At 47.1% G+C, this 25,489-nt stretch overlaps 1 protein-coding gene across 3 annotated transcripts in view; it reads left to right on the forward strand.

Moving 5' to 3' along the window:
• Window positions 1-25,489, forward strand: part of foxp4 (forkhead box P4) — a 95,405-nt gene that overhangs the window by 58,467 nt on the left and 11,449 nt on the right. For 2 of the 3 annotated variants that reach the window (XM_037448548.2, XM_037448550.2), the window contains 10 exons: window positions 8,248-8,370; window positions 10,974-11,153; window positions 14,577-14,715; window positions 17,030-17,231; window positions 17,353-17,451; window positions 18,763-18,861; window positions 21,609-21,696; window positions 22,823-22,906; window positions 24,728-24,953; window positions 25,323-25,399. In XM_037448548.2, coding sequence (XP_037304445.2) covers window positions 8,248-8,370; window positions 10,974-11,153; window positions 14,577-14,715; window positions 17,030-17,231; window positions 17,353-17,451; window positions 18,763-18,861; window positions 21,609-21,696; window positions 22,823-22,906; window positions 24,728-24,953; window positions 25,323-25,399 — 1,317 coding nt within the window. The remainder of the gene's footprint in view (window positions 1-8,247; window positions 8,371-10,973; window positions 11,154-14,576; window positions 14,716-17,029; window positions 17,232-17,352; window positions 17,452-18,762; window positions 18,862-21,608; window positions 21,697-22,822; window positions 22,907-24,727; window positions 24,954-25,322; window positions 25,400-25,489) is intronic. The other variant, XM_037448549.2, reaches the window with a different exon arrangement.

Here is a 25,489-nt window from a genome sequence, read left to right on the forward strand (position 1 = left end):
GGAAAATGATTTGTAGTGTCGGCCACACAGTTTAATTGCCAACTGACCTCAGGAAGTGCAAAAATGCCTCACAATTAATGACGATGTCAGAAAGGAAAGAACATTTAAAAGGGCGGGGGGGGGGAGTACTCGGGGATTACACTTGAAACCAAGCATGAAGTGACATCAGAATCCCTTTCTTTACTTCGGATAGTAACTGAGAATTAGATGAGAATTATGAGAATAAAAATAAGCAGTTTTATGTCAGTAAAAATAGTGCATAGATTAAAACTGCAAACTGGACAAAATGTGTCCATCAGCAGTTCAGCCATGCACCTAAAGTGTGGTCTCCTCCAGCTCTGGCTTGCACTCTTCTAATCTTATCAGACCGACACACATGCTTTAAATCATCATTTGCGGCGCATCCAAATGGGCCGGTGTGTGTCCTTGGTCAAACACACACCGGACGCTGTGGCTCAGGGCGGGATTTTAATCAAATGTTGCAAATGACTCATCTTAAAAACAACCCGAGACCCCGAGAGAAAGTGGGGAAGTAGGAGAAAGCGAGCGCTTAGAGGAAACTACACTGGACCCTCCCTCTGCCTCGAACACACACACACGCACACACAGGCACACACACACACACACAGGCACACACCACGCTATTCTCACTCCGTATCTGTCTGGTTTGTCTTGTTTGTTGTTGCCTGTCGAGCCTCCCTGGACTCTCCAGGGCATCGACGCTACATCTCTGCCGCCTGAGCTGTCAGTCGTCATGGCCCCGCAACACACACTCGGATTCAGGGGTTTGTGTGTTCGTAGTCAGAAACACAGCAGCACTGCAGCTGTTAGATTGATCTCACAACAAACCCGACTGCGAACGTGGCGCCCAGAGACTTTTTGATCCATTTCCAGCTTTATCCATTATTGTCGATTTAAAGCAACGTCACTCGGTTGCTGTAAATGAAGCAATCTTCTATTAGCCCACGGAGAGGGGGGGGGAGAGGGAGCGATTGAGTGAGAGCAGCTAGACATTTAATCTGGTCATTTCCAAAGGTGGCGGGCAGCAACTATGGGCCGACACGGTGGCTCACATCTGGCACAAAATGGCCGTCCTCAGGTTGCTTCCTGCTGGGCTGCTCTCACACATGCAAATGAGCCCGAGCCAATAATGAGATCTTTAGGAGCTCGATAATTAGATTTTTCCCTTCTCTCTGAGGGAGAACGACAGAGGCAGACAGGGAGAGTGGGAAGACTTCTATTTGTGTCTTGACTTCTCTGGAAGCCTGGGTCTGCCCTGACACCCCCCCCCCCCCCCCCACAGCCCCCTCCGCGTCGTCCCCATCATATTTCTCTTCTTTTCTTTATTTATAATAGAGGGGAGGATCTGAGCTGAGAGCAAAAGAAACTCTGAGATTGTATCTGCTTTTTGATTGGTTGTTCCGAGATGGTCTCTGTGTTTGGCAGTGTGAGATGCTATCAGTCCACTTTGTGCGTGTGTCACTGTCATGTGTCACATACAGGAGAAACTCGACAATAGCCTCCAAGTCTCCAGACAGGCAATTGCTGGAGAAATTGATTGTGTTCAACAAAATATAGCTACAGTTGCTGAAAAGCACAATGATTCAAGGGTTAAGGAGTCATTTTTATATAAGGTCCGAAAATACATTTTAGAGATATAAAAATAATTTTATTTATAATAATAATAACTTGGTGGAGGATGGAGAAATCCCTTCTTAAAGAAAGAAAAAAGTATGTTTGGATATGTTCTGCTTATTGTCTTCTCGCTCCGTCATTTATATTTATTTATAGATCAGGACTTTTCACTTGTTTACTCGACACACAAGATACTGAAAAACCAATTGGTGGCAGTAACTCTATGGTCTTCATTCAGTAGTTATTTCTGAAGTAAAAACCTTCCTGAATGGTACTACTTGGATCCTGTCTCTCTTTTGCTATATGTTTGCAGTATTGGGAAATTACAGTAATTGGTCGTGGCACACGTGCCACCAAGAGAATTGGTTGACACACATTTGGCCGACAGAGTGCCAATTGGCGGATTACCCAGCATGATGCGTGGCATGCCTCCATGACCCTCCTTCCACAATGGGCGGACTCGGCACGTGCTCGTGCACTGGGTGGGCACGACATACACCCACTTGGCAGACGCGCGCCTGGCACACTTAACGCGGTGCCACTTGGCGTGCACACGTACAGATCAGCGCACGTGCTTGGCCGCGGCCCATGCGGATGTAATTGAATAGCGTGGTGTCCTGTTTTCATGTATTATTGAGGAGCTCGTTTAATTAGAAGAAGAAGAAAAAAATGAAAAGACTCATTAGCGATATGTTAATGAGGTGGCCTCGCTGCTCTCTGCAGAGGGCTGGCACCCGACTAGCAGGATTGAGTAAGAGTCACGCAGGAAACGGGAGGGAGAAACTGAGTCATGTCAGTCTGTATGAGGGAGTGTTTATTTCAATGGAAACACTTTTAATCAATATCATAGCGAGTTTTTGATAAATATACTGCTGCAAAATCAATTTTCGGTCTTCCCCAGCTACCTTTATTTAAAACCACTACAGATTTTTAAAAAAAAGCACTGATCATATTTTGGATTTTGAGGCAGGGTTCAAGTCTTTTAACTAATTAACAAAAGTATGTGGAAAGATAAGTGTCTCCCCCCCCCCCCCCCCCCCCCCCCAAGATGTCGGTGGCACTGAAGCGGTTCCTTCTCTCCTCCTCTTTTATTTCCTTTCAGAGTGTTTTCCCAAAGCACTGCTTTTGTCCACTCAATAAAAGTGCTTAGTTGGCAGTTTCCCTTATTCGATGTGGAGGGAATTGGGGCTGCGTGTGCACGTGTGTGTTGGGGGGGGTCCTGACAGGATGTGAAGGGTGCACGGGAGGAGGTTGAGCAGCCGGTGGAATGGGTTTGGCTGTGGGCAGAGGGGTGGACAGACAGAGGGGAAGGACGCAGAGGAGACGTTTGGGGCTGGCCACTGGAGTGTGAAACTCTTATTTTGTGATTTGAAACATGAGTGAAATCAGTAATGAAATACGGTCGATAACGGCCTCTCACACTTCCCAAAGAAATGCCCGAGTGTGTGTGTGTGTGTGTGTGTGTGTGTGTGTCTGAAAATGTGTTGTCATTTTTATTCTGAAGCACTGGCGCGTTAGATGGAGGGAGGCGGTGGACGAACAGGAGAAGGAGAGGGTGGGGTGAGGGGGGGGAAGGGGAGGATTTTCCACTTGAACTTGCTGGTCTTTCACTGTCCTCTCTGAAGTTTTTTTCCTCGTTTTTTTTTTTTTTTGTCTGACCCCTGTCGGTGGCGGCTGAATGTTATGCGCGTCCACATGCATTGTGTATGTGTGGCTATGTGAGCATAGAACAATGTCCAGGTCAGGCCAGTTGAGATCCTGCTCTCAGCATCTCAAAAACATCATCATTTTTATAAATTCATCCAACTTTGCATGCATGCATCCACACAACCGTTCATCCACCTCAACCACAATCCACTTTGGAAGACTTACGATTTTTTGTTGTTGCTGCAGACAAAAATAAATATAACATAAGTAAGTAGTCGCTTGCATTTGTGGTTAGCACGATGATACATGCGATGTGAAGGAAATTAGTTAGAAGTGATTCGAGAACATACACACAAGGATTCAATAGCACTCAAACATCCTTTGGCACACAGCTCACATAAACATATTGTTTGTAGACACAGAGAGACCCATGACTCAGCGAAAATGACACTGGTGTCATCCTCAACCCCACCTGGCTTTGCTCATCAGTTTCCCCCCCAAAGTAATGTGACCCCTTGGCCCGCTGCAGAATAACTGGCGGAGGGATATTCACCGCACACAATGGGGCCCCAACGCTCCCAGCACAGTGGGCGCTCCTTCTATTCCTCTTTTCCACTCAAATGCTTTTCTCTTTCTACCCCCCGTGCTGTATCCCCCTCCCACCCCAGGCCCTCCTCTCATTTCTTGGCACGAAAAGCACAGACAAGCTGTCCACCTGGGGGGGGGGGGGCGGAAGATGGTGATAGTGATGATAGCTGATGAATAAACAACCAGGAGTTCTCCACACACCCTCAAAGCCTCTACACACCAAGGCACATGGCCAGCTGTATTTTAAAACGGGTGCCCCCCCCCCCCCGAGGAGTCAGTTAATTTTGGAGAAGAGAAGAGGACTGTGCGGTTGCCGTGTGCACAAATAAGCACAGATATTAACCTTTCATGCCACACAACGTGTCAAACTTCTTCCCCCCCAGAAGGGAAGCTTGTGGCAACAGTGACATCCCAGAAAGATTTAAATATTTGTTTAGAACGGATGCCAGAAGAAAAGAAAGAAGGTCATAGCAGGTTATTATGGAGTGAACAAAAGACAGGCACAGGTTTTTATGCGCCTGGAGGTGTGTGTGTGTTTTTGCGCGCTTGTGTGAGCGCGTGTGTGTATTTGACAGGGAGTGAGGCAGGCGTCCCTTCCAGGGTGAGGTGGTAATGCTCAGTGACAAGGATAAACAGCGCTGGGGTTTGCTCTTACCAGGAGAGGAGGAGGAGGAGGAGGAGGAGGAGGAGGGGTGGAGGAGGTCTGTGTCAGCCTCTCTCCTCCTCCTGCTTTCTCCTCTGTCATTTTTTCAATTATCCCTCTCTCCTGCGTGTCCCCATAGACCCGGAGGCAGGGCCCGCATCATTTAGACTGAGAGCCTGTTTAGATTCTGATTATAGCCTCCTTTCTTCTCACCACTCACTGCAGTCTCTCTCTCTCTCTCTCTCACACACACACACACACACACACACACACACACACTCACACTCACACTCACATAGGCAGCCAGCGTGAGGTGAATAACTGTAAGAGTAAATGTTTCTGTTTACGGCCCACTGGAGGTTGCTCTTTTAGAAACAGTTTGAGTGTTTGAACCCATATCTTTATTATGCGTTAAGTGGCGGTAAAGGACGCTGTTTTTTTTTGTCCCATATCTCAATTAGAAAGAAGGAGAAGACGTGAGGTCGCTCCTAAATAGGAGACGATGCCATCGTGTAACCAGCCTTATAGACATGGTGCTGAACCGCACAGGGCTTATTCCCCCGGCTGCATGCCGGTTTAATATCAGATCGCCCTCCTTCCCCTCATCCCGAGGTTCCATCTGAAATGGAAAATGGGGCTTTCCTCCTCGTTAGAATGAAAAGTCATCAAGGGAGGAGAGGAGAGAAGGATGGAGGCTCATTGAAATGCAAGTTGCATCCCCCTTCTTTCTCTCCCTGAGCTCCTCGGGGACTCCGTGCCTTTCTCCTTCTTCTCCTTTCCATCTTCGGGGCGCTCCTTCGCTCCCTCTCTTCCTTTGTTAATCAGTTAAACTCCCTCTTCAAACAACCCCTCTAATTACGCTTCCACTCACTGTAAACGACAAGGCTGTCTCCCGCTCCCCCCCTCGCCTCCCCACTCCTCTCTCCGTCTCTCCCGCTCCCCTTCTCCCAATCTCCAAGACAGGGGTTGACCTCTGTCAGCCACCAACCCCTCAGCACTGTGTGTGTGTGTGTGTGTCTGTGTGTGTGCGGCTGTGGTTGACGACTAATTCTTGCCTTTTAATTGTAGTGGTCACATCCTAGGTTTTAAAATCCTTCTGTCATTAGCGGTTCAACTGTTACAATCATGTAACAACTAGCGTGTAGGTCTCTGCGATGGTTGTGCGTGTGTGTGTGTGTGTGTGTGTGTGCGTTTCGCCGTCGCAGAGTCTAGGGCCAAATGTCTCCGTCAACAAAGCTGCAGTTAAGGTTTGCTCTCTCTACTTTGCAATCATTACTTCCTTTCTTCTTCCTTCTCCTTCTGTCCTTTCTTCCACTACTGAGTGTGGATCGTGTCCTTCCCTCTCTGCCCCCCCCCCCACCCCCCCTCCCCCCAATCCACCAAGCTTCACCTCTCTCCCACTAATCTGCCACGAATCTCTCTCTTTTAAATTAACATGCAACATGAAAAAAAATGGAAACGACAGCAGGGGGGGGGGGGGAAGAAATGCATTTAATAAATGGCTGACTTCAAATCGCCCGGCTTTTCAGACTGTCCCTATTCACAGTCCAATGAAAGGGGAGAAATCATTCACCGGGAGAGACAAAGCCGAATGAAAATATAATTCCGCATTGTGAAGAGCTTTTGTCCTGGCCCGTCAAATCGCTAATGGCGAGGCTTTTGTTTTGTGGCGGCGCTCTCAGGCTGGCGGTGTCGTATGGCGGTGGCAACGCGTGCCCCATAATCACCACGCTTTGTGATATTAGATTATAGGGGCAATTAATGGCGTCAAACCTTAACTACTCAGCATTCAGCCAACCACACACACACACACACACACATTCAGCCTTTAAACACACGCTCGCTTGCACACAAAAGCGCGCACACTCACACACACACACACACACACACACTTGCATGACAGTAAATCAGCACTTGCCCGCATGGGCGCGCGTTTGGCTCTGGCGTCACAGCGTCAGCCAACACACAGAAAGGTGCTATAACTCCGGTAATTATTACGCCTGTGACTTGGAAATGTCAATGGCGGTGTGTATAAAATAGAATGTATGAGTTGTCAAGGGGGAAGAATAGGATGCACAAGAGCAATTAATTACAGCTTTTCATTTGGCAGCTTAGACTGACGCGGCCCGGTGGCGGGGGCAAGCTGGCATGACGCCAATAGGCACCCATTACCGCCCCCCCACCCTCCCTCCCCCCACCACCGTTTTACCAACTGCCACGAACATCACCCTTCCCCTGCCTAACTCTGACTCTTTCCTTCATCCCCCTCCGCTCAAACAAAAAACACACACACACACACACACTCATTTGTCTACATGCACCTGATTCTCCGTCCCCTCGGCGTAACATGTGGATGTTTAGCTTTGACGGTGGCAGAGTAGAGGAAAAGAGACGGTGGGGAGGAGGGAGCCAGAGAGGGGGAGGCAGAGGCAGAGGCCAGGTGGTGCAGAGGGTGTTGGTATTTATGGCCAGTCGTGTTTACAAAGTCAAATCGGTTCTTTACAGATTTAATTTAGCGTCAGCTTGTCTTCTTTCTTGCTCTCTGCACTGCATGATTCCCGGTGCCCATCACCCTCCCTACCTGCCATCCCTCAGGTGCTGAGTACTGTAGATAGACTGCGGAGAGCACGTGTGCATTGCCCACACACACACACACACACACACAGTTTGACCATGAGAGAGATTGATATTTCACTATGGAGTAAAAATAGATAAACGGACAATTTCAGAGGCGATAACTCACCCTCGTATCCCTCTGCAAAGCAGCCATCCCCTCTTAATAGACAGGATTATTTGTATTGAGAAGGCAGTATAGTTTATTGATTTGTAGGCCGTGAGAGATGATGGACTGAGTCTCACTGCCCTTTCTGTTCCCCGTATGGTTTTCTTAAACCTTGATTGGGTTAACAATCACAGAAGCCCTTTGTCAGCATTTTCTGTTTCAGTTTCTAATCCTGCATTCATGCATTTCATGTGAGTCTCTCGGTTTTGGATTTATGTGGTTATTTTGTCTTCAGTTTCTCAGTGTTTGTCATCAGATTAGCGTTTCAGAGGCCCATCTCTCCGTGTACTATGCATGTGCATTAGGAGTGCTTGCACAACACATCCCCAAGATTCACTGTTTCTCTCTACTTTCTCTCTCTCTCTCTCTCTCTCTCTCTTCCTTCCTGTGTAGCTCTGTATTTTCCTGTGCGCAGCTCTATCTGATGAGATGTCTATCTCATCAGATAGCCACTTTGTTGTTCCTTTCTTCTTAGCCAGCCTTGACTGTGTGGAAAGAGAATCAGAGGCCGTCCTAATCATGTATTTATAAAAGCAGATAAGATTTTATTTTTTATTGGGAGATTGCAAAGCTGTCCTTTTATCTCCCTGTTGTCACGGCAATTGCCAGTTACTTTTTATTTGTAACAATGCCAGCCGTGTGGATGAAAGTGATGCGTCTGTCTATTTACCTTTATCTGATGTTGCCAGCTTTTCTTTGCAGTGACTGACAACAGAGAATTATAGACAACACACCTCTCTAGCTTCACCTGTCCGCACCAGCCTACTGTACCACCTCCATTCACAGCGTTTGTTTGGAGTGTTGCGCTGCAGGCGCCGTCATGCTTAAGGCTCTCTGTGCCCGGCTGGGCCTTTTCACACAAGCTGAACCCATGGATTGTGTTGACCCTTCTTTTACTTGCTAGTGTGTGAGAGTAAATCATCTAAAGTAAATGTCCCCGTGCTGTCTTTAGGTGCCTGTGTCCATGGCAATGATGAGTCCACAGATGATCACTCCTCAGCAGATGCAACAGATCCTGTCTCCCCCTCAGCTTCAGGCCCTGCTGCAGCAACAGCAGGCTCTAATGCTACAGCAGGTAAGGCACACACACACACACACACACACACACACACACACACACACACACACACTCACACACGCTGTGGTTGGACTTGTTCCCAGGCCAGCATGTGGGGATGTGTCTGTTTTAGAAGGCGCTGACACACACTGGGTGTGATTTGATCTTATTCATTGCGATGAGATCTTTGAAGACATTTACGCATCCACCTACACACACCTCCTCTTTGGCATTGTTGTTAGGGGGATACGCATGCTCCTGTCCCCATGTATGTAGAAAATACACACACCTTTTCACTATTTAGCATCACCCAATACATCATAGTGAGTCAGAAGTGTGTGTGTGTGTATGTGTGTGTGTGTGTTGATTCCCAGCAGGTGAGGGAGGGGTTGCTGTGTTGACACAAACCAATAAACACTCTTCATCTACAACCACACCAACTTGCGACCTCCTACCTACACACGTAAAAGCACTCACACAACCTTGTAAAGGATGTGATGAGGACTATTAACGGAGTGTGGATGCAGAAGTAATTACCGCACACTAGAGAAAACACATACATACACACGCAGGCGAAAGCAGAGCAGACAGTATATATAATAAGGAGAGGGTATGGATTGCCAGTGGGAAGATCTGACAAAGTGTTTCATAATGATGGAAATGTGAAATGTGCTTGCTTTCTAACAAAAACAGACTGTTGAGAGCCTCTTCACCAGTTTTTCCCTAATGAGGAAAAGGGATATTGGGGGTTTATAATGCACACTCAGACACACACACACACACAGACATTACATCTCCACTATTAAAACCACTGAGTTCAACATTGCTTTCCCACTTAATTAACCACAGTATGGACTTGCTCTTAGTGTATATCTGCAAATCAGGCACTTTTACACCCCCCCAACCCCCCCGCACACACACACACACACACACACAAGCAGAACAATCAACCAACATATCACTCACTGAAGCATTAAATTTCATATCCCCATGGCAATACAGCATTGTGTGTGCGGTTTACGGCCCACTGCTGCACAGCTGTGTGTTTGTACGGGCACTCATTTGTGTATTTGCGTGTGTGTTTTAACCTTTAAGTTTCTGCTAACCTTTACTCATGCTACAGCTGCTGCGCCTTTCTTTCTTTCTTAGTGTGTTCACTAAAGTCAAGGTCATGGTAATAGGCTGGAGAGGTGATTGCCTCACTTACACATACTCTTAATGCATGGAGCCACTGAATCAAATCATTAAAAATACCTTAATTATCACTTAATTATTCCCTCAACTCGCCACTCTTCAGTCAAGAGTGTGCGCGCGCACGCGCATGTGTGTGTGTCTGCTTGCATATGCGTTTGTCTGTGTGCTGAGGGGGCGATTGGGGCTATTGACGCGGAAAAGAGAGATTACCTCAGGCCTAAGGAGCCATGAAGGAAAAGAGAGGCAGATAGAAAAGAAGGAAGGAGTTGTGCATTTAAAATGGATAAAGGACAACAAGGCCACAAAATAACAGTGAATGATCTCAAATTGAAGCTGGAAATGTAAGACGGCTTGGCACAAAAAGAGGAGGAGGCAGACTGCGTGTCAGGGGGGGGGTGGCGGTGTGCACTCGGCTCACGGTGGGGTCAGACGGATGAGAGACCGAAACAACTGCAGCACTGTGAAGCCATTTCTGCTGAAAAGCCTCTTTGAACATTTGACGCGCCATGAAACAAAGACAAACTGCAGACGGACACATGTACAGGCTGTTCTCAAGAGCATAACCGCCCCCCTCCCCACCTCCCACACACCCACACACACACACACACACACAGGCACACGTTCTCTGTGGTCAGAGTACGTTTTCCTGTCCGCCTTCCTTGACTCTCGGCAAGATTAGAATCTTAATGGAGCTTCCCGAGTAAATTAGTGATTAGTAACTCAAACAAACAGTTACCATTGCAGTCTATTTCATTACAGAGAAGAAAATACTAGTTACAGTGAAAAACACAGAAAACAGCAGTCACAGTGCTCTTGATCCATCACACGCACGCATGCATGCATTTGCGCACACACTCAGACACACACTGTTACAGTAGGTGTTTTTGACAGCAAAACAGTGAATTCAGTAAGAGCTGGCTTAAAACATTTAACGTTTTTAATCCAGCCCTGCGCAGTCATGCATACTGTGTGTAGGTGTGTGTGTGTGTGTGTGTGTGTGTGTGTGTGTGTGCGTGCGTGCGCGCGCGCAGATGTCGTCCGATCCCTACGAGCTGCGTTTGAACTGTTACTAATGCAGCAGCGACATACACCATGACTTTACAACACAAATTGACTCACCATAACTGCGCCAGTAGTCTCCTCTGTCAGGTCTGGGTTTGCTTGTTGTGGTTTGTCAATAAACCACGCAACAATAAAGTGTGGAGAGGGGGGGTAGGGGTGGGGACGTGGGGCCGCTACTGAATTCCTCCAGACTCCGGTTCAAGTTACAGTGCCTGACATTTGCTTGGCGCTTTGCTGATGGAAGGCCGCGCTGCTGCTGTTGAAGTCGACACAACGCTTTGGGACTCATTTGCCTCACATTTCACCATCTTCTCGACCCCCCCCCCCCTCACCCCTGCCTCCCCCCTCTCTGTGTCTGTGTCTAGTTACAAGAGTATTACAAGAAGCAGCAGGAGCAGTTGCATCTCCAGCTTCTGAGTCAGCAGCAGCAGCAACAGCAACAGCAGCAGCAACAGCAACAGCAACAGCAACAGCAACAACAGCAACAACAGCAGCAACAGCAGCAGCAGCAGCAGCAGCAGGCTGGGAAGCAAGCGGCAAAAGAGGTGAACCTCACCAAGTACACACTCACTCAGCTCAAGTACACTCTGAAGTACACAAGTGCCCTTAAACGCAGTGAAAGCGTTTGACAAGGGAGCCGGCAGAAGGAAGAAGAAAAAAAGAGAAAAAAGCACCTAATGTATGGAAACTCCCTTTCCCCATCTCTCTCCTCATCCCCCTTTTTTCTCTATATGATTGATTGATGATACGCGTGTACAAGCTTATCTCTAAAACCAAACTTGTGGATGTGGGTTTCTCATTTCTTCCACCAGCAGGCGATGTCGATGCTGGTGCTAAGCCTTACGCCACCATGCCAAAGACCTCATTGCAGGCCTCCAGCACTAAGCCTGGGGAGAAGTCTCTCTGTAGGGAGGGTCTGCCACGCTTTTAATTGTCAATTAACCCCGCAAGCATTAGGAGCCTCCCTTTTCTCTCGTTTCTCTCTATCACTCACACACACACACACACAAACATGCATAAATCCTCACACACGTACCAGGTTTAAACACTGCCGTGGTACGGAACGATTGCAGAGGATCAACCACGGCAAAGAGGATTCCAACCGATCGGACACGATTACGCTCCTAACCTGTGTATGTATGTGTGTGTGTGTGTGTGTGTTTGTACAGAGACGTGGTAATACCAGAGTTAGTGTACACACAGGGGGGGACCGACTCAGGGAGAAGTGCCTCACGAGGCTCTTTCTGATAAACGCATGAGGAGACACATCCTAGATTTCTCCTCCCCTTCCTTACCCCCCCCCGTCTCCCAGTGAGCAGACACACAAACTCCTCGCCGACCGCGGTCAACCAACTCGACCGTGACCAAAGCAAACCAGTTGTGGTTGACTCGCATGTTGAGGGGGTGTCTGATTCGCTTCCCCCCCCCCCCCCCTCCCCTTTCTCCCTCCTCGCCGCCGCTGTCCCAGTTTTCAGGTTTGTTGTCCTGTAACAACCAGACAAGTGCAAACACTGGCCACACAGCTACACACACACATGCAGGGGGTGGGGGGGGGGGGAGGCTCGATGTGTGACGGTTCACTGCACAAACACATACACTTGAGGGAATATGCCTCCCCACAGAGCCGCATACAGCTGATATGATGAAGGCCATTTCCAGCAGTCGGTGTTTTTCCAGTCGCAGCGAGCCCTCAATCAAAAACCACAACACCTTTTCAGCCTCCTCTCACAAATCTCGTGGTCAACAAGGTGCTGCCGGACCTTTTGAGGCCCGGGGCAGGTTGCATTCATGTAGCCAGCGATCATCTTAGACCAGGAGTTGAACCAACCTCAGATTCCAGCAGGCCTCGAACACAACGCACAAAACAGGAGAACAGGAAGAGACAAAGAAGACCGAGGAGGAAGGAAGGAGAAGGAATGAGACCATCTCTCCTTGCCTTTTGTGCTCCAGCGGCTGTGAATGTTTGCCCTTTTTTTCTTCTTTTCCTGCAGTTCTTCTTCACTTTCTTGTCTGCGTGGAAGTGATGCGTTGAATGAAAGGGTGTGTGTGTGTGTACGTTGAGCCTGTGTGTGTGTGTGTGTGTGTGTGTCGCCGGTGCAGTTGGGACTGGTCAGGAGTCAGCTTAATGAAGTGACTCTGACCACCACAAGAGATGTGTGTGTGTGTGTGTGTGTGTGTGTGTGTGTGTGTGAGAGTGTCCTTCTATATGTGTGTGGATCTGTGTGACTGGCAGGCTCAGACAGTGTGTGATGTGCTCATAAATCACATTGACAGCCTGTTACTGCGCTAGCTTTGGCCACTCAGCCACAGCTAATGTAAACAGAACACAGGCACACACACACACACACACACACAATGTGTGTTTTAAAGAACCGTAGCCATATCTCAGGAGGGAATGTGAGACAAGGGGGTGGGGGGGGGGGGGGTGGAGGATGTAAAATGGACAGACAAGTAGAAAAGGAGGGGCAGGGGGGCTGGAAAGAAAAGAGAAAAAGAGCCAGACGGGAGGAACCAGTTCATTCAGTACATCTGATCATGATGATCATGAGGCCGTTTATTGCAACACATTAGAATTTGTCAGTTCACGTGAAAGAAGCGGATCGTGTAAGCATGTCAGAGATTGTGTCTGTGACCACAGCATCTCCTGCCTTTGACAAAGTTTGCTCTGGTCAAAGAAGAAAAAAAAAGTCTGGACTCCCTGAAGAAATGTGTTTTATTTGTTTAAATAAAGTTGAATCGAATCTAATCCAAACAATGTTTTTCTGTGGTCCGAGAGTTGTAAACAGTTTTTGTTTATTATGGATTAGCCATGTGTAACCACAGATTTCCAGTTAATACAGTAACATGTACACCAAATGCTTTTGAACCAGTGCATATGAAGAAAAAAAAGTGTGTTTTCCCCCTTTTTTTTATCCTACTGGGTTTTTCTTCTATCAAGAATAGTTATTGCACTCACTCCTTTGACCTCGCCCTCCCTCTCACACCTCTCCAGCGGACACAACTCTCCCCAACTCTCACACACAAACACAGTGCCATCACAATTCTTCTCCCCTGGCACCAAGTCTGAAAGGAAGTGACCTATTTGCCCTTCCTGTGAGATCCTCTCTGTTCAAAGAGTTCCAGGCTGCCACTCTCTCTCACTCACACACACACACACACACACACACACACACACACACAATGAGCAGTTCCTCAAGTTGTATTTATTTATTTTTCCTCTCCACTAGTTATCTTTTAGAGATAAAGTCCATCTCTCTTGGGGGTTGGTCGGGTGGGACTTCAAACAGTGCAGCGCAGGCCAGATTTGCCCCAGACTGGGAGGGCAGGAAAGGGGACATTTATCACCGTAACACACACCGACATTATCGCCACGTGCCTTGTTCTCTCTCCCACTCTCCCTTCAACCTCCCCCCCCCTTCTCTTCATCCTCAGGGTCCTTACAGCTCGGCTCTGGGCTTTTCTTGCTTTTAATACAAGACTTTTATTTATTTTATATGGTGTTAGTTGACTCTATACTTGATTTTTTTTAGACTGAATGATGTAATAGGACAGGCAGAGCAATTGGGATCATAATAACAGAATAGGGAAGGGCTTCCTTTTAGATGTAAAGGAGAAAATACCAAATCAAGGGCAGCTGTCTAAATCTGGCATTTAGTTCAAAGCTGCAATTAACAAATGTGACACTTTCACAAAATCCGATCCTCGTCCGTTTTTAATGGGTGCAAGCAGATATCTGCAGGTATTCTTTCATGGGTAGAGGGCTTAAAAATACAAATTTTGTACAATACCTTAGTTGGTTGCTACCCGAACCCGAAGAATCAGTCAGTACTGTGGTTTTTTTTTGAAATATTAGACAATTTAGGGACTTTTCAGAAATTTCAGGTAAAAAAAGGGACACTTGGTTGAAGATATTACGAAGCAAGTGGTATCTGAAAACCTTTTCTTGACCTCTGCCCTCTGGTCCCCAGCAGTTGGGCAGTAAGCAGTTGGCCTTCCAGCAGCAGCTCATCCAGATGCAGCAGCTTCAGCAGCAGCACATCCTCAACCTCCAGAGACAAGGCCTGGTCCCACTGCAGCCCACCGCCGCCATGCAGTCTCTGCAGCAAGGTACGTGCACACGCACACGCACGCATTCATACACAGTACACAACCGTAATCACGCCAAACTCCATCACACATGGTCTTAACTGATAGCACACACACACACACACACACACCTACACACACACCCACACACACGGATACAGGCCCAAAGCTGCATGTGAAGCCTGTTAAGTTAATCAGCCAATAAAAGATAAAAGGAAAGTTGATTGGTGGGTTTGTGGAAGGTAGTCATTTGGATAATAAGTAAAATATGCCAGTAAGCCCCCTGCTCGGAGGTATGTGCATGTGCTTGACTAAGTGTGTTTAAGCGTGAGTGTACTTGAGATTAGCCAGACACAAAAAAACATTTTCGTTTTGCTGTACTTGTTCCTGTATGTACCTTCTCTCCAAGTCCCCTCATTTGGTCAGCACGATTTATTTTAAAACGATCATTATTGAATTTGCGTGTCTTGGTTCACTTTTTTTCTCGACACAATAACGTCAAATCCACACACATACACACACACACGCACGCGTATGGACGATACTTTGGGGGCTCTAAAGTGTCCGAAAAACACCGCTGAAGCGCCGCGGGCGCTGACCAGTCACCTGCAGTCACACACGGGTCGACGGCAAAAATAAAATCAGCTTAATCAAAACAATGCCATTTCGCCTAAGCCTGTGATGTTTGTGTGCTAGGGGCAAGATGTTTGTGTGTGTGTGTGTGTCCACTGGAAGTGAAAATACCAGTTCACAGAGTTTTTACAGAGTAAAAAAAAAAGAGGGAGGCCAAGGTCTTGCATAAAAAGGTGTTTGTTTTTTGGGACAGTTGCAAACATTTGCCTTTGGCCTCTCCTTCTTTTTCTCTCCCTCTCTTTCCCTCCATATCAGAGTGGAATTTCCCTGCAGTGTGAAAGAGCCGCTCCATTGTGACGGCTCAGCCAGGCGTGAGCCAGAGCATTCCTCTGACCAGCCATGCCACACAAACACACAAACACACATGCATAAACACTCGCACCTATGCACACAAATGCACACATTATTGCCCCGCCTCAAAGGGCTGTTGTGTCCGGTGGGGGGGGGGCTTACCCTGGGGGGAGGGGTCCTGCTGTGGGTTCTGTTTATTTCTGTTACTGCGGTAAAATGGAGGCACTTAGTAGAATCTCATGACTGTCAACATACTGAGTCAAAGACAAAAAAAAGAAAAGAAGAAAACACACAGAGATCATTGAGAGAGTGTGTTTCAGTACTTCAGTTCTTCACTCTCATAAAAGAAGTATCCATTAGGTTTGACGTCATCCTGTTGGGCCCTAACTTCTCAGTAACTTAAGTGTACTTCCTAGCATTTCTCATATCTACAGACATCACTGTGGAAGAAATACGACCCGAGCAGCCAGATGTGGCTGTGTACGTTGAACAGTTAGCAAAAGCACTCTCCTCCAGGAATAATGCTTTGTATTTGTTAACACTAGCTGGGGGGAAATGATGAGGGCATACATTCCCAGAAATGCGCACAAAGTCAGGCTTTTGTTGTTTAATGATCTCTTCTGCTCTCGTCCACTTATAATTTGAGTTTTTCTTGCTTTTCATTCATACGTAAACCGCTCGCTTAACCGGAAACCAGAAGTTTTTCTTGTATTTTACTACTTTAGTAATTTAGTAATTAATACTTTAGACCCCCCTAGGCGTGTCCACGGATTGCTCAGGTTTCTTGGATAATACGACACACACACACACACACACACATATGCAAAGAAATCTATGCACACAATGACTCATTCCTCCAGAGTGAGAACTTTTGTTTTGGCTGGATCACAGAAGAATGCAGACAAAGCAGACATAATATTTGGATTGCTGCGAGGTCTGTGCATGTGTGTGTGTGTGTGTGTGTGTGTGTGTGTGTGTGTGTGTGTGTGTGTGTGTGTGCAGAGTGTGTGGGCGCGTGCATACGTGCACGGTAAGATCCATTGGAGTAGGCTTTTAGGCGTCTCTCTCACTGTGAAATTGGAGCAGAAATAACAAAGCTGCAACTAGAACAAACTCAAAGTGTGCCCCCACCCTGTTGAGACAAATAGTGGTAGTGAAAGTAGCTGCGGTACTTGTAGACAGTAGCAATTGCCAACAGAGATTAAGAACTAGTATTGAATATCTGGAAATAAAACAAAAACAGACACAAACCCCTTGTCAGTTTTTATTTTATTTTCCACTCGTACCAGAGGACTATTATAGTCGCATGCGTGTTAATAGCATTCAGTCTTACGATTCTAATCATATCTGCGCAGAACATTGGAGCAACTGAACGAGGTCACCGAGTTCACTGTGCATTCCTTCTCTGCAGCGATGTGTCCGTCAGACCTCCAACAGCTGTGGAAGGAGGTGTCGGGGGTGCAGAGCAGTGAAGACGCCCTGAAACAGGCCGAGGGCCTGGACTTGAGCACCAACAGCTCCAATTCTACCTCAGCCTTTGCCAAAGCGGCCAGCGCTCACATCCCACTGCACAGCCTGGTCAACGGACAGAGCCACACCCCAAAGAGAGACAGGTACAGCGATGGACACTATGTTTACATGTTGGCATTTTGGAGATGCCGCTCCATGTACCACGCACACGAGAGCTCTGGTGTCCCGTGGCTCCGTTGACTGGTCTTTTCCTTTGTCTTTAAGAGCCAGGCTGTTTGAGTGGATATCCAGCTTCACCAAGTCAGACAGCGGAGATGACCATGTCCCCTATTACCCCAAAGGCGGGCAACCCCCCAGCAGCCAGTGAGTAGCGCGCGCACACACACACACACACACACACACACGTGGACAAGACAAAGGCAGAAAGACACAGTACTAGAGGGAAGTCTGCAGTGTCACTGTGGCACCGATTCAGTGACCTCATTTTGGAGGGGGTTGATGCGGGTGTGCAAGAATCAATCAGAGCTTCTATTAGCCGCACAAAATAATGTCACAATGTCATAATGTCATAATGTCTACGGCTTCAGAGTTGGCTTCAGCGGACTCAAACCGGGCCGCATTAGTGCGTTAGCCTGCTAAGCTAACGCGTATCTGATGTGGAGGAGAATGTGGTTTCCAGCAGTTTCTCATGTCTGTTGTCTGAGCTGCTTCTGAGTCAACCACAGCCAGCACACACACACACACACACACACACACACACGCTCCAACCTCAGCCAACACATGATCAGGAAGAGACAAAATCGGCAAAGAGAGAGACATGTTTCCATCTGCGAGACAAATGTTTTTTGTTAGACAACCTTCTGATGTTGATTTGGGAGAATCCCCATCCCAGTCCCCACACGCACGTGCACACACACACACACACACACACACACACAGCCATGTAAATATATGGGGAGACAGCAGTCGCCGGCGAAGTTCCAGGTCTGAACCACATCTGCTACTGGACCTACCACACACACACACAGACTCACACACACACACATGGGTGTACGGTCACGGTTATTCTACCCTGAGCCCAAACCAAACCTGGCCCAGTCCTTCATTGCCACACACCCTTACAAACACACAAATGCTCATAAATATTCACAGATGCACACATACAAACACACACAAACGCACACGTCAGCCAACCACAAAAGAACAACCAGCACATGACGGCAGCCGCCGCCAATCAGTCATGGCTGGTTGGTCCCGTGCCGACTCCGTGTCAACTCCTGAATCATAAGACACACACTAACACGCGCACAACAAATACAGCAAGGACAGAAACAGACAGGTCATGGACTTAAGAATTTTGCCTCTGAGGTTGCTGGACCAATTCCCATATTTGCCTGGCTTCTGTAACTGAACCCCCTCTGCACTATCCTCCTCTCCATGCACTTGGCTTCGTGAACTGTACAAACTAATGACTCCTAACCAGACTCAGATGGCTCTACTGAGGCTTCTGCTGCTACGGTTCCATTTGCATTTGCATGAGACAGTGTGGCATATTAATGCCTTATTCTCATTATCAAAAAGTCATTTATTTTTAGGTGTCGTGCATTTCATGAACATACCAACATGTGGAAAATGTAATAACTGTTTTGCTACCTGACTCTTTCTTCCACACAGTCATGAGGAGCATGCCAGCTCCCATCCTCTCTACGGCCATGGAGAGTGCAAGTGGCCTGGTTGTGAAGCACTGTGCGAGGACATGGGGCAGTTCATCAAGTGAGTAAACCACCCATCAAAGGACAGCGACAGTTAGGAAATAGTTTCTCAGGAATGAATAAGCAAAACAGCCAAATTGTTTTGGTAAATGAAATGTTTTTACCCACAGGTATCAAACACACATATCTTACTGGCTCTCTTTCTATTGCTCTTTTTGACCCACAGAGGTTAAAGTGGGGTTTGATGAGACAGGTGCGAGTAGAGATTTGATTGGATGGGTGTCTGTAAATGTGAAAGAATACAGTATCAGTCATGAAGGATGTAATCATGACTTTAATGCAAAAATAGAAAAGGTTTCCCACTGATACGATGTTTCCTCTTTCCAAGTTCTTTATTTTCAGATGCAAATACAAGTTTTTCTCTCTTTCTTCATAAACCTGTTTTAACATAACATTTGAAAATGTCATCATCTTATTGTAAAGAAACACCTGTTGTTAAAAAACATTGGAAGCATTGTACAAAGTAGATGAAACACAAAGAACAGATGAAGCAGAGATAAGTGAAGCTATATCTTGTGCTAAATATGAAATGTCACTCAAGAATTCATGTGTTGCAAACTATTACATCACATTTTCTCTGAGGCACATTCGTTCTCTCTCTCTCACACACACACACACACACACACAGGTACACAAATAAACTTAACATGTGTGTAAAGTCTTATTTTTTTGAGGAATTCCTTGGGCTGCTGAAACGCGATCCTCTTCCTCTTTGTTCACATATTGATATTTGTCACCAAGACTTTTCCTTCATTTGGCGGGTGGTTTGTGTCTGTTTGCTTTTGCTTTGTATGACTTTCCTCTGACACATTTGTTTCTGTGTTTGAATAGAAAATGACTCTTAATTAGCATCTTTTTGCTTCCACAACAAAAGTAAAGACACACACTGGCACTGCGCTACTTGCCAGGTTGGAGTCACTGGGGTATGTCAGCGCCGTCTCCGGCCTTGACACTCTGCCATCTCCTCTTCTGTCACACAGTACAACAGTACAACAGACTCCCCTGTGGCTCCAAAGCAGCTAATGAAGGCTTCACAAGCCTTTTAATGAAGCCCTAAACAAACTCACGCTCTCATTATCGGTGTGGAACTCCTAGCTGTTTGAGCAATGGAGATATTAATAAGCAGCCTGATGAAATATGTACTCACACACACACACACACACACACATATATAGTCACAAAAGTGTGCGTGGTGATGTGTGATGCCATCGGACAGTCAGATCAAAGCAGCCAAGGCAGGCTGGGAAAGTTTGGAGAGGAAAGCTGTTGTTTGGTGTCTCATTTCACGTAGCCCCGAGGCAGATGGAAGGAGAAAGAGAGATAGAGTGAAAGTGTGTGTGTGTGTGTGTGTGTGTGAGAGTGTGAGAGAGAGAGAGAGAGAGAGAGGGGAGGGGGGGGGGAGAGAGGCAGATGGAAAAAAAATCAAGCCAATCACAGATAACACCGTCAGTCCGACGCAGCCAGCCTTAGTCATCGCCCCAGGAGGGAAAAGGGTAGAGCAGAGGAGCTGTGGAGGGAGACACTCCACACTGTTTCGGGCCTTTCTTCTCTCGTCTCTCTTCCCCTCCCTCCCCGTCCTCTGGTATAATACTCCGGCTGTGGTCGGTGGAGCTGGGTGTAATGTGGGTTAAAGCCTCGTCTGCCAGCACTCAGAGGAGTAAACAGAGCCTCATTGTCGGGACACATCGAGAAGAAAAAAAAAATCAAACTGCTACTGTTTATGGCCCGGTTGTAGAGGTGGGGGGGGGGGGGGATTTGGGGGGGACGGATATGGCCGGAATCAGTGTGAATCATAGGCATTTGGGGAGAGTCGCAGGGCGAGTGGGAAAGGGAGACAGAAGTTCAGACGAGAGAGAGAGCTTAACAGATGGAAAGAGAGAGAGAGACAGGCGGTGAGATCATGTTTTTGTTATTATTATCGTGCACTTGTGTTGAGCCGTTCAACTGACTGGATTAGCCATGCCTTCACATGACATCATTGTTTTTGTTTCATTTCTAGAATTCGCCTGATATTGCCTAACTTTCAGAGCTGATAAACTCGCAAATCACTGGTTTCACGATAAACAAATCACCACCAAAGTGGAATGAGGAAAAATGAATTAGAATTTAGCCCCACAGGATGTAACTTACTGATACACCAGCAAACATTCTCATTGCCCACACAAACGCACACACACACACACACAGTGAGCATGCAGCAGCAACCTGTGAATAACCTTGGTGATGACAGAGCAGAGAGAAAAGGATGGAGGAAGGGAGACAGGGGGGGGGGAGAGATCAGAAGGTCCTGGGCCCTCCCCTATTGGAGGAAACAAACAGCGCCACCATTCACACACACACACGTCCATGCACGTCAGCGCACACACACACACACACACACACACACACACCAGTGTTAATAAGTGGAGTGGAGTTTAGCTAACAGAAAGTCTTGAGATAAGGCTTTTGTGCGATAACACATGAGCTCATATCCAGGTGGCAGTCTTGGATCATGGCTCACTGAGCACCAATGAAGTATACGGACACAAAACACAGCTGCTGCGTTCTTCACCAGACAAAATAAACCTCAGAGATTATGATTTCATTTTGTAGGACTGAAACGGCTCACAGCGCGGTTAAATAAAAGTGAAAGAGCTGGGTTATGTTACCTGTTAATTCATTCAACAGGGACTCTGTTGAAGACTCTGTTGTTGTTTTTTTTACATACAGCTGTCAATTAACTTTCTCACATCTCCTCCTCACTCCTAGGCACTTGAACAACGAGCACGCCCTCGACGACCGCAGCACCGCTCAGTGCCGAGTCCAGATGCAAGTGGTTCAGCAACTGGAGATTCAGGTGAGTCCCCCGCACATGCGCTTCCTTTTCACCCGCTCACGAGAACAAAGTCACGAAAACAGTCGCAGCCATTGGGTGGCGGTAAATTGTCTGAGGCAGGGCAGAGTTTATGGAGAGCAGCGGAGCTTGTAATTTAAAAGGAGAAGTTGGCAGGGAAGCTGCCATCGCTTCTCCAATTATAAAGCTGCTCTGGTCACCAACAACAGAGCGAGTGAGGCTGAGAGGGGAGACGGGAGAGAGAGAGAGAGAGAGAGAGAGTCAGAGGGAGACATGAGCCCGGGAAGCGGAGGCCCTCTCTCGCTCTCGGAGTGGTTCTCATACGCAGTGCTCCTGAACATCTGAAAGCTCCGGCAAAACGCAACACGCCGACAGCGGACGAGAACTGAAAGGCGGTACGTGAGAAGAGGCCGTCTTCTCACCCACGTCTTGACATAGTTTCGGGAAACACTCACTTCACCGCGCGCCAGCCTGTGTGTGTGTGTGTGTGTGTGTGCGGTCCAGCATTAGAGTGGGCATTTTGTTTGGCAGTGGTGGTAAACAGCGTTTAGCTGAAGCCCTGAAGCCACCGCCAGGGAACACAAAGTGACAGCGAGGCAGCTGGTGTCACATCACATCAGGGCTGCGGCCCTTCCGACATGTCACTTCATCCCTCAGCAGTCCGCAGGCAGCCCGCCACTCTACCAACCACGCACACACACACACACACACATACAACAGCGCAGTCACTGTGTAAATGTCTCATATTTGCACATCTCTGCAGTGCGTGAGTATGTTCACAGCGCTATCTATCTAAGAGTAGAGCCGTTGTTTCCGGAGGCTACGCGCCCGCATTCATGCACAAACACACGCAGGATGCAGCACTTCCACTGCAGCAGCACCCATTAAAAGGCCGTTAACAATGTCAAACAGGGACGAGTGTGTCTGCAGGCTAGTGTAAGCGTGTGAGAGAGCTCCGGGTGCTGAGGTGGCTGACTTTAATATTCATCCCCTCCCTGTGCCTGAGGTGTATTGTAATTGTAATTCAGTGTCAATACCGCATGATATCAATCTAAGCGTGTGAAATGAGGGGAAGTGTTTTTCCTGGTGATAACCCCCCCCCCCCACCACCACCTTGTGTGTTTCACAGCTGGCGAAAGAGAGCGAGCGACTCCAGGCCATGATGACCCACCTGCACATGCGCCCCTCAGAGCCAAAGGCTTTTAACCAACCTGTGAGTACACACTGGAAACCCCGGATGTACATGAGCTTTTCTTGTGCCCTCTCACCCCTTCACCTTTGCTCCTTTGCCTCTTACCTCTTATTCATTAGTTGAACACTGTCCCTAAACCTCCGTGGGATTTCAGCTTCCTCTCTTACTGTCTAGCTTGGTATCTACGCCCCCTATTGACCGATGGGGGTTTATGTGTTTTATTAGAAGTTACAGGGAATACTTTCCATCTTTATTCTTCTTTTCAACATTTCTTTCTGTCTCACTTTTGCTGTCTTGAACTTCTCATGACGCCGGGAATTTTATTTCCCAGAAAACTGTAATGTTCTTATTCCAAAGAGAAAATAATAAAATCAATTTTTTTTTTGAGAATTAGGCCTTTCGGAGAGAGAGAGAGAGAGAGAGAGGGGGGGGGTGGCCGGGGGGGAGCAAAAGTGGTCTCTGAGTATTTTCAGCGTGTTCTCACTAAAGGAGTGAACATTTTGATGTGATGTGTGTGTCTGTGTCCACACTGCTTGGTGAGGTTGTTATTAGGTATCTAATGAATATTTCATTATTCAGATTGACGAGGAGTCTTATTAAAATATGAAGATGTTGAAATTAATTGTCAATTAGAGGTAGAGTGTCTTAATTTGAGGGGGATATAAATGGGTGCAGCCGAGTGTGTGTTTGTGTGTACTTGTGTGTCTGCATGATGCGTTGATCGCTGGGGGATCAGCTGCTATTAACATCTAATGGGAAATCAGGAAGAGGCGTGTTCTGTCACCACCGGAGACGAGCCTCGGGGTCAGGGATTGGAGGAGGAGGGGCGGGGAGGAGCGTCAGGAATGGAAACAAAGCTTGGCCTCAATTAAAAAGGTTTGACTGTTGCCGTGGTGATGTGGCAGGGTTGCAGCGTTAATGAAGTACCTGTTAAACAGCCCCGCCCCCTCCAGTCTACTTAAATGGTAGAGAGGGGGCAGAGTAAAGAGAAGGCGATTCACACATTTTACATATATTTATACACACACACACTAGTTTTAATTAGTCCTTAACTAGCAGACCTGCAACGCCTGTCCCACAGAGACTGGGGATACTGGTTTTGTGTGTTGTGTATGTGTGTGTGTGTTTTTTTGTTTGTGCAAGGCTCTGCTTAATTGGGCCGTATTGGTCCGTGAAGACTTGGCCACCGCAGAGTGTATGTGTGTGTTCCCTTCTTACAAGCGTGCTGTTGTGTGTGATTGTGTATTTCTAAGCGCAGGGTTAATTGCAGCCAGCTCTGTGTGTATAAATGCAGTACATGTGCACGTCCATCGTGTGTGTGATTGTGTGCGAGTAGTGTTGGTGTCCGCGCAAGAATTTATCTGGGAAATTGTAGGGGCACAAATTTATAGGTCTAATTTATGAAATGTATGTTGTGATAAATCAGACCATGTCTTGTGGAGATGATGCTTCTCCGTAAAATGCATCGGCAAAAGAAGTTGATACATCTCAAAGTTAAGATGAGTGAACTATTATTCATACAGATAATCCCAGCTCTAAATGTATTCTCCACCCTCGGAAGAGAAACTAAACTAAAATTAAGTATATTTAGCTTTATAATGCATATTTTCCTTTATATGTTTTATTTCAATGTCTCACCTGTGTATAAATGGATTGAATGCACCGTAGACATCATTAGACAATATTAACCCGAGGTACTGTACATTTTTCATACGCATTTGAAAAGAAAGACATTAAAAATGCATAATGAAACATTTTCTGTTGATTTAATAGATCGAAAAGCCCCACAGAATCCTTGTGCGAAGCCGAATGAATAACCGCGACGTGTCTGTGTCTCTTCAGCTAAACCTGGCTTCCAGCGGCTCTCTGTTGAAGCGGGACAGCGACATGTACCCAGAGGGTCTTCCTCACCCCCCCACCTCAGCTGCCACCCCCATCACCCCACTGCGCCAGGGTCCCTCAGTCATCAGCTCCTCCAGCCTGCACTCCCACTCCCACTCCCACACGCACGGCGTCGGGCCCATACGTCGGCGCAACTCCGACAAGTACTGCACCCCCATTGCCTCAGGTAGGCCGACACACACTCAAGCCTGCCTTTTTATTTCATTGTCATTATGCATTGTTCAGTTATTGCCAAGTAAAGTAAAAGTCACATTTTAATTTAGGGGGTTTGAGGGTTTTTTCATATTCTAGCTGTTCCTGTTTTCATATAGCCTCAAAAATCCTCATCATTCACGATTTAAACAGCCACCATCTATTGACTTTCTTTCAATAGCACATTTTTATTTTAATTACTGGTTTGGAAGTTTTCAATGGTTAAAAAGTAAGGAATATATGGTAGGCTTTTAAAAAAGATTATTTGTGAAGTTGGGCACAACAGAAATAATGAAAAGAGACATTCGTGAACATCAATTAAGTTGAAACGGTCCTTTTTCAGAGCTGGCTCAGAACTGTGAGTTCTATAAGAACGCTGATGTCAGGCCTCCCTTCACCTACGCCTCTCTTATACGTCATGTAAGTGTTCTCCAATGACCGACAGTTGCATCATCTCTTCTCTGCATCTGCGTTGTTCTCCTCTAAATCTTGTTTTGTCTCCGCTCTCCG

Source organism: Pungitius pungitius, chromosome 8 (assembly GCF_949316345.1).
Source record: "Pungitius pungitius chromosome 8, fPunPun2.1, whole genome shotgun sequence".
NCBI classification, from domain to species: domain Eukaryota; kingdom Metazoa; phylum Chordata; class Actinopteri; order Perciformes; family Gasterosteidae; genus Pungitius; species Pungitius pungitius.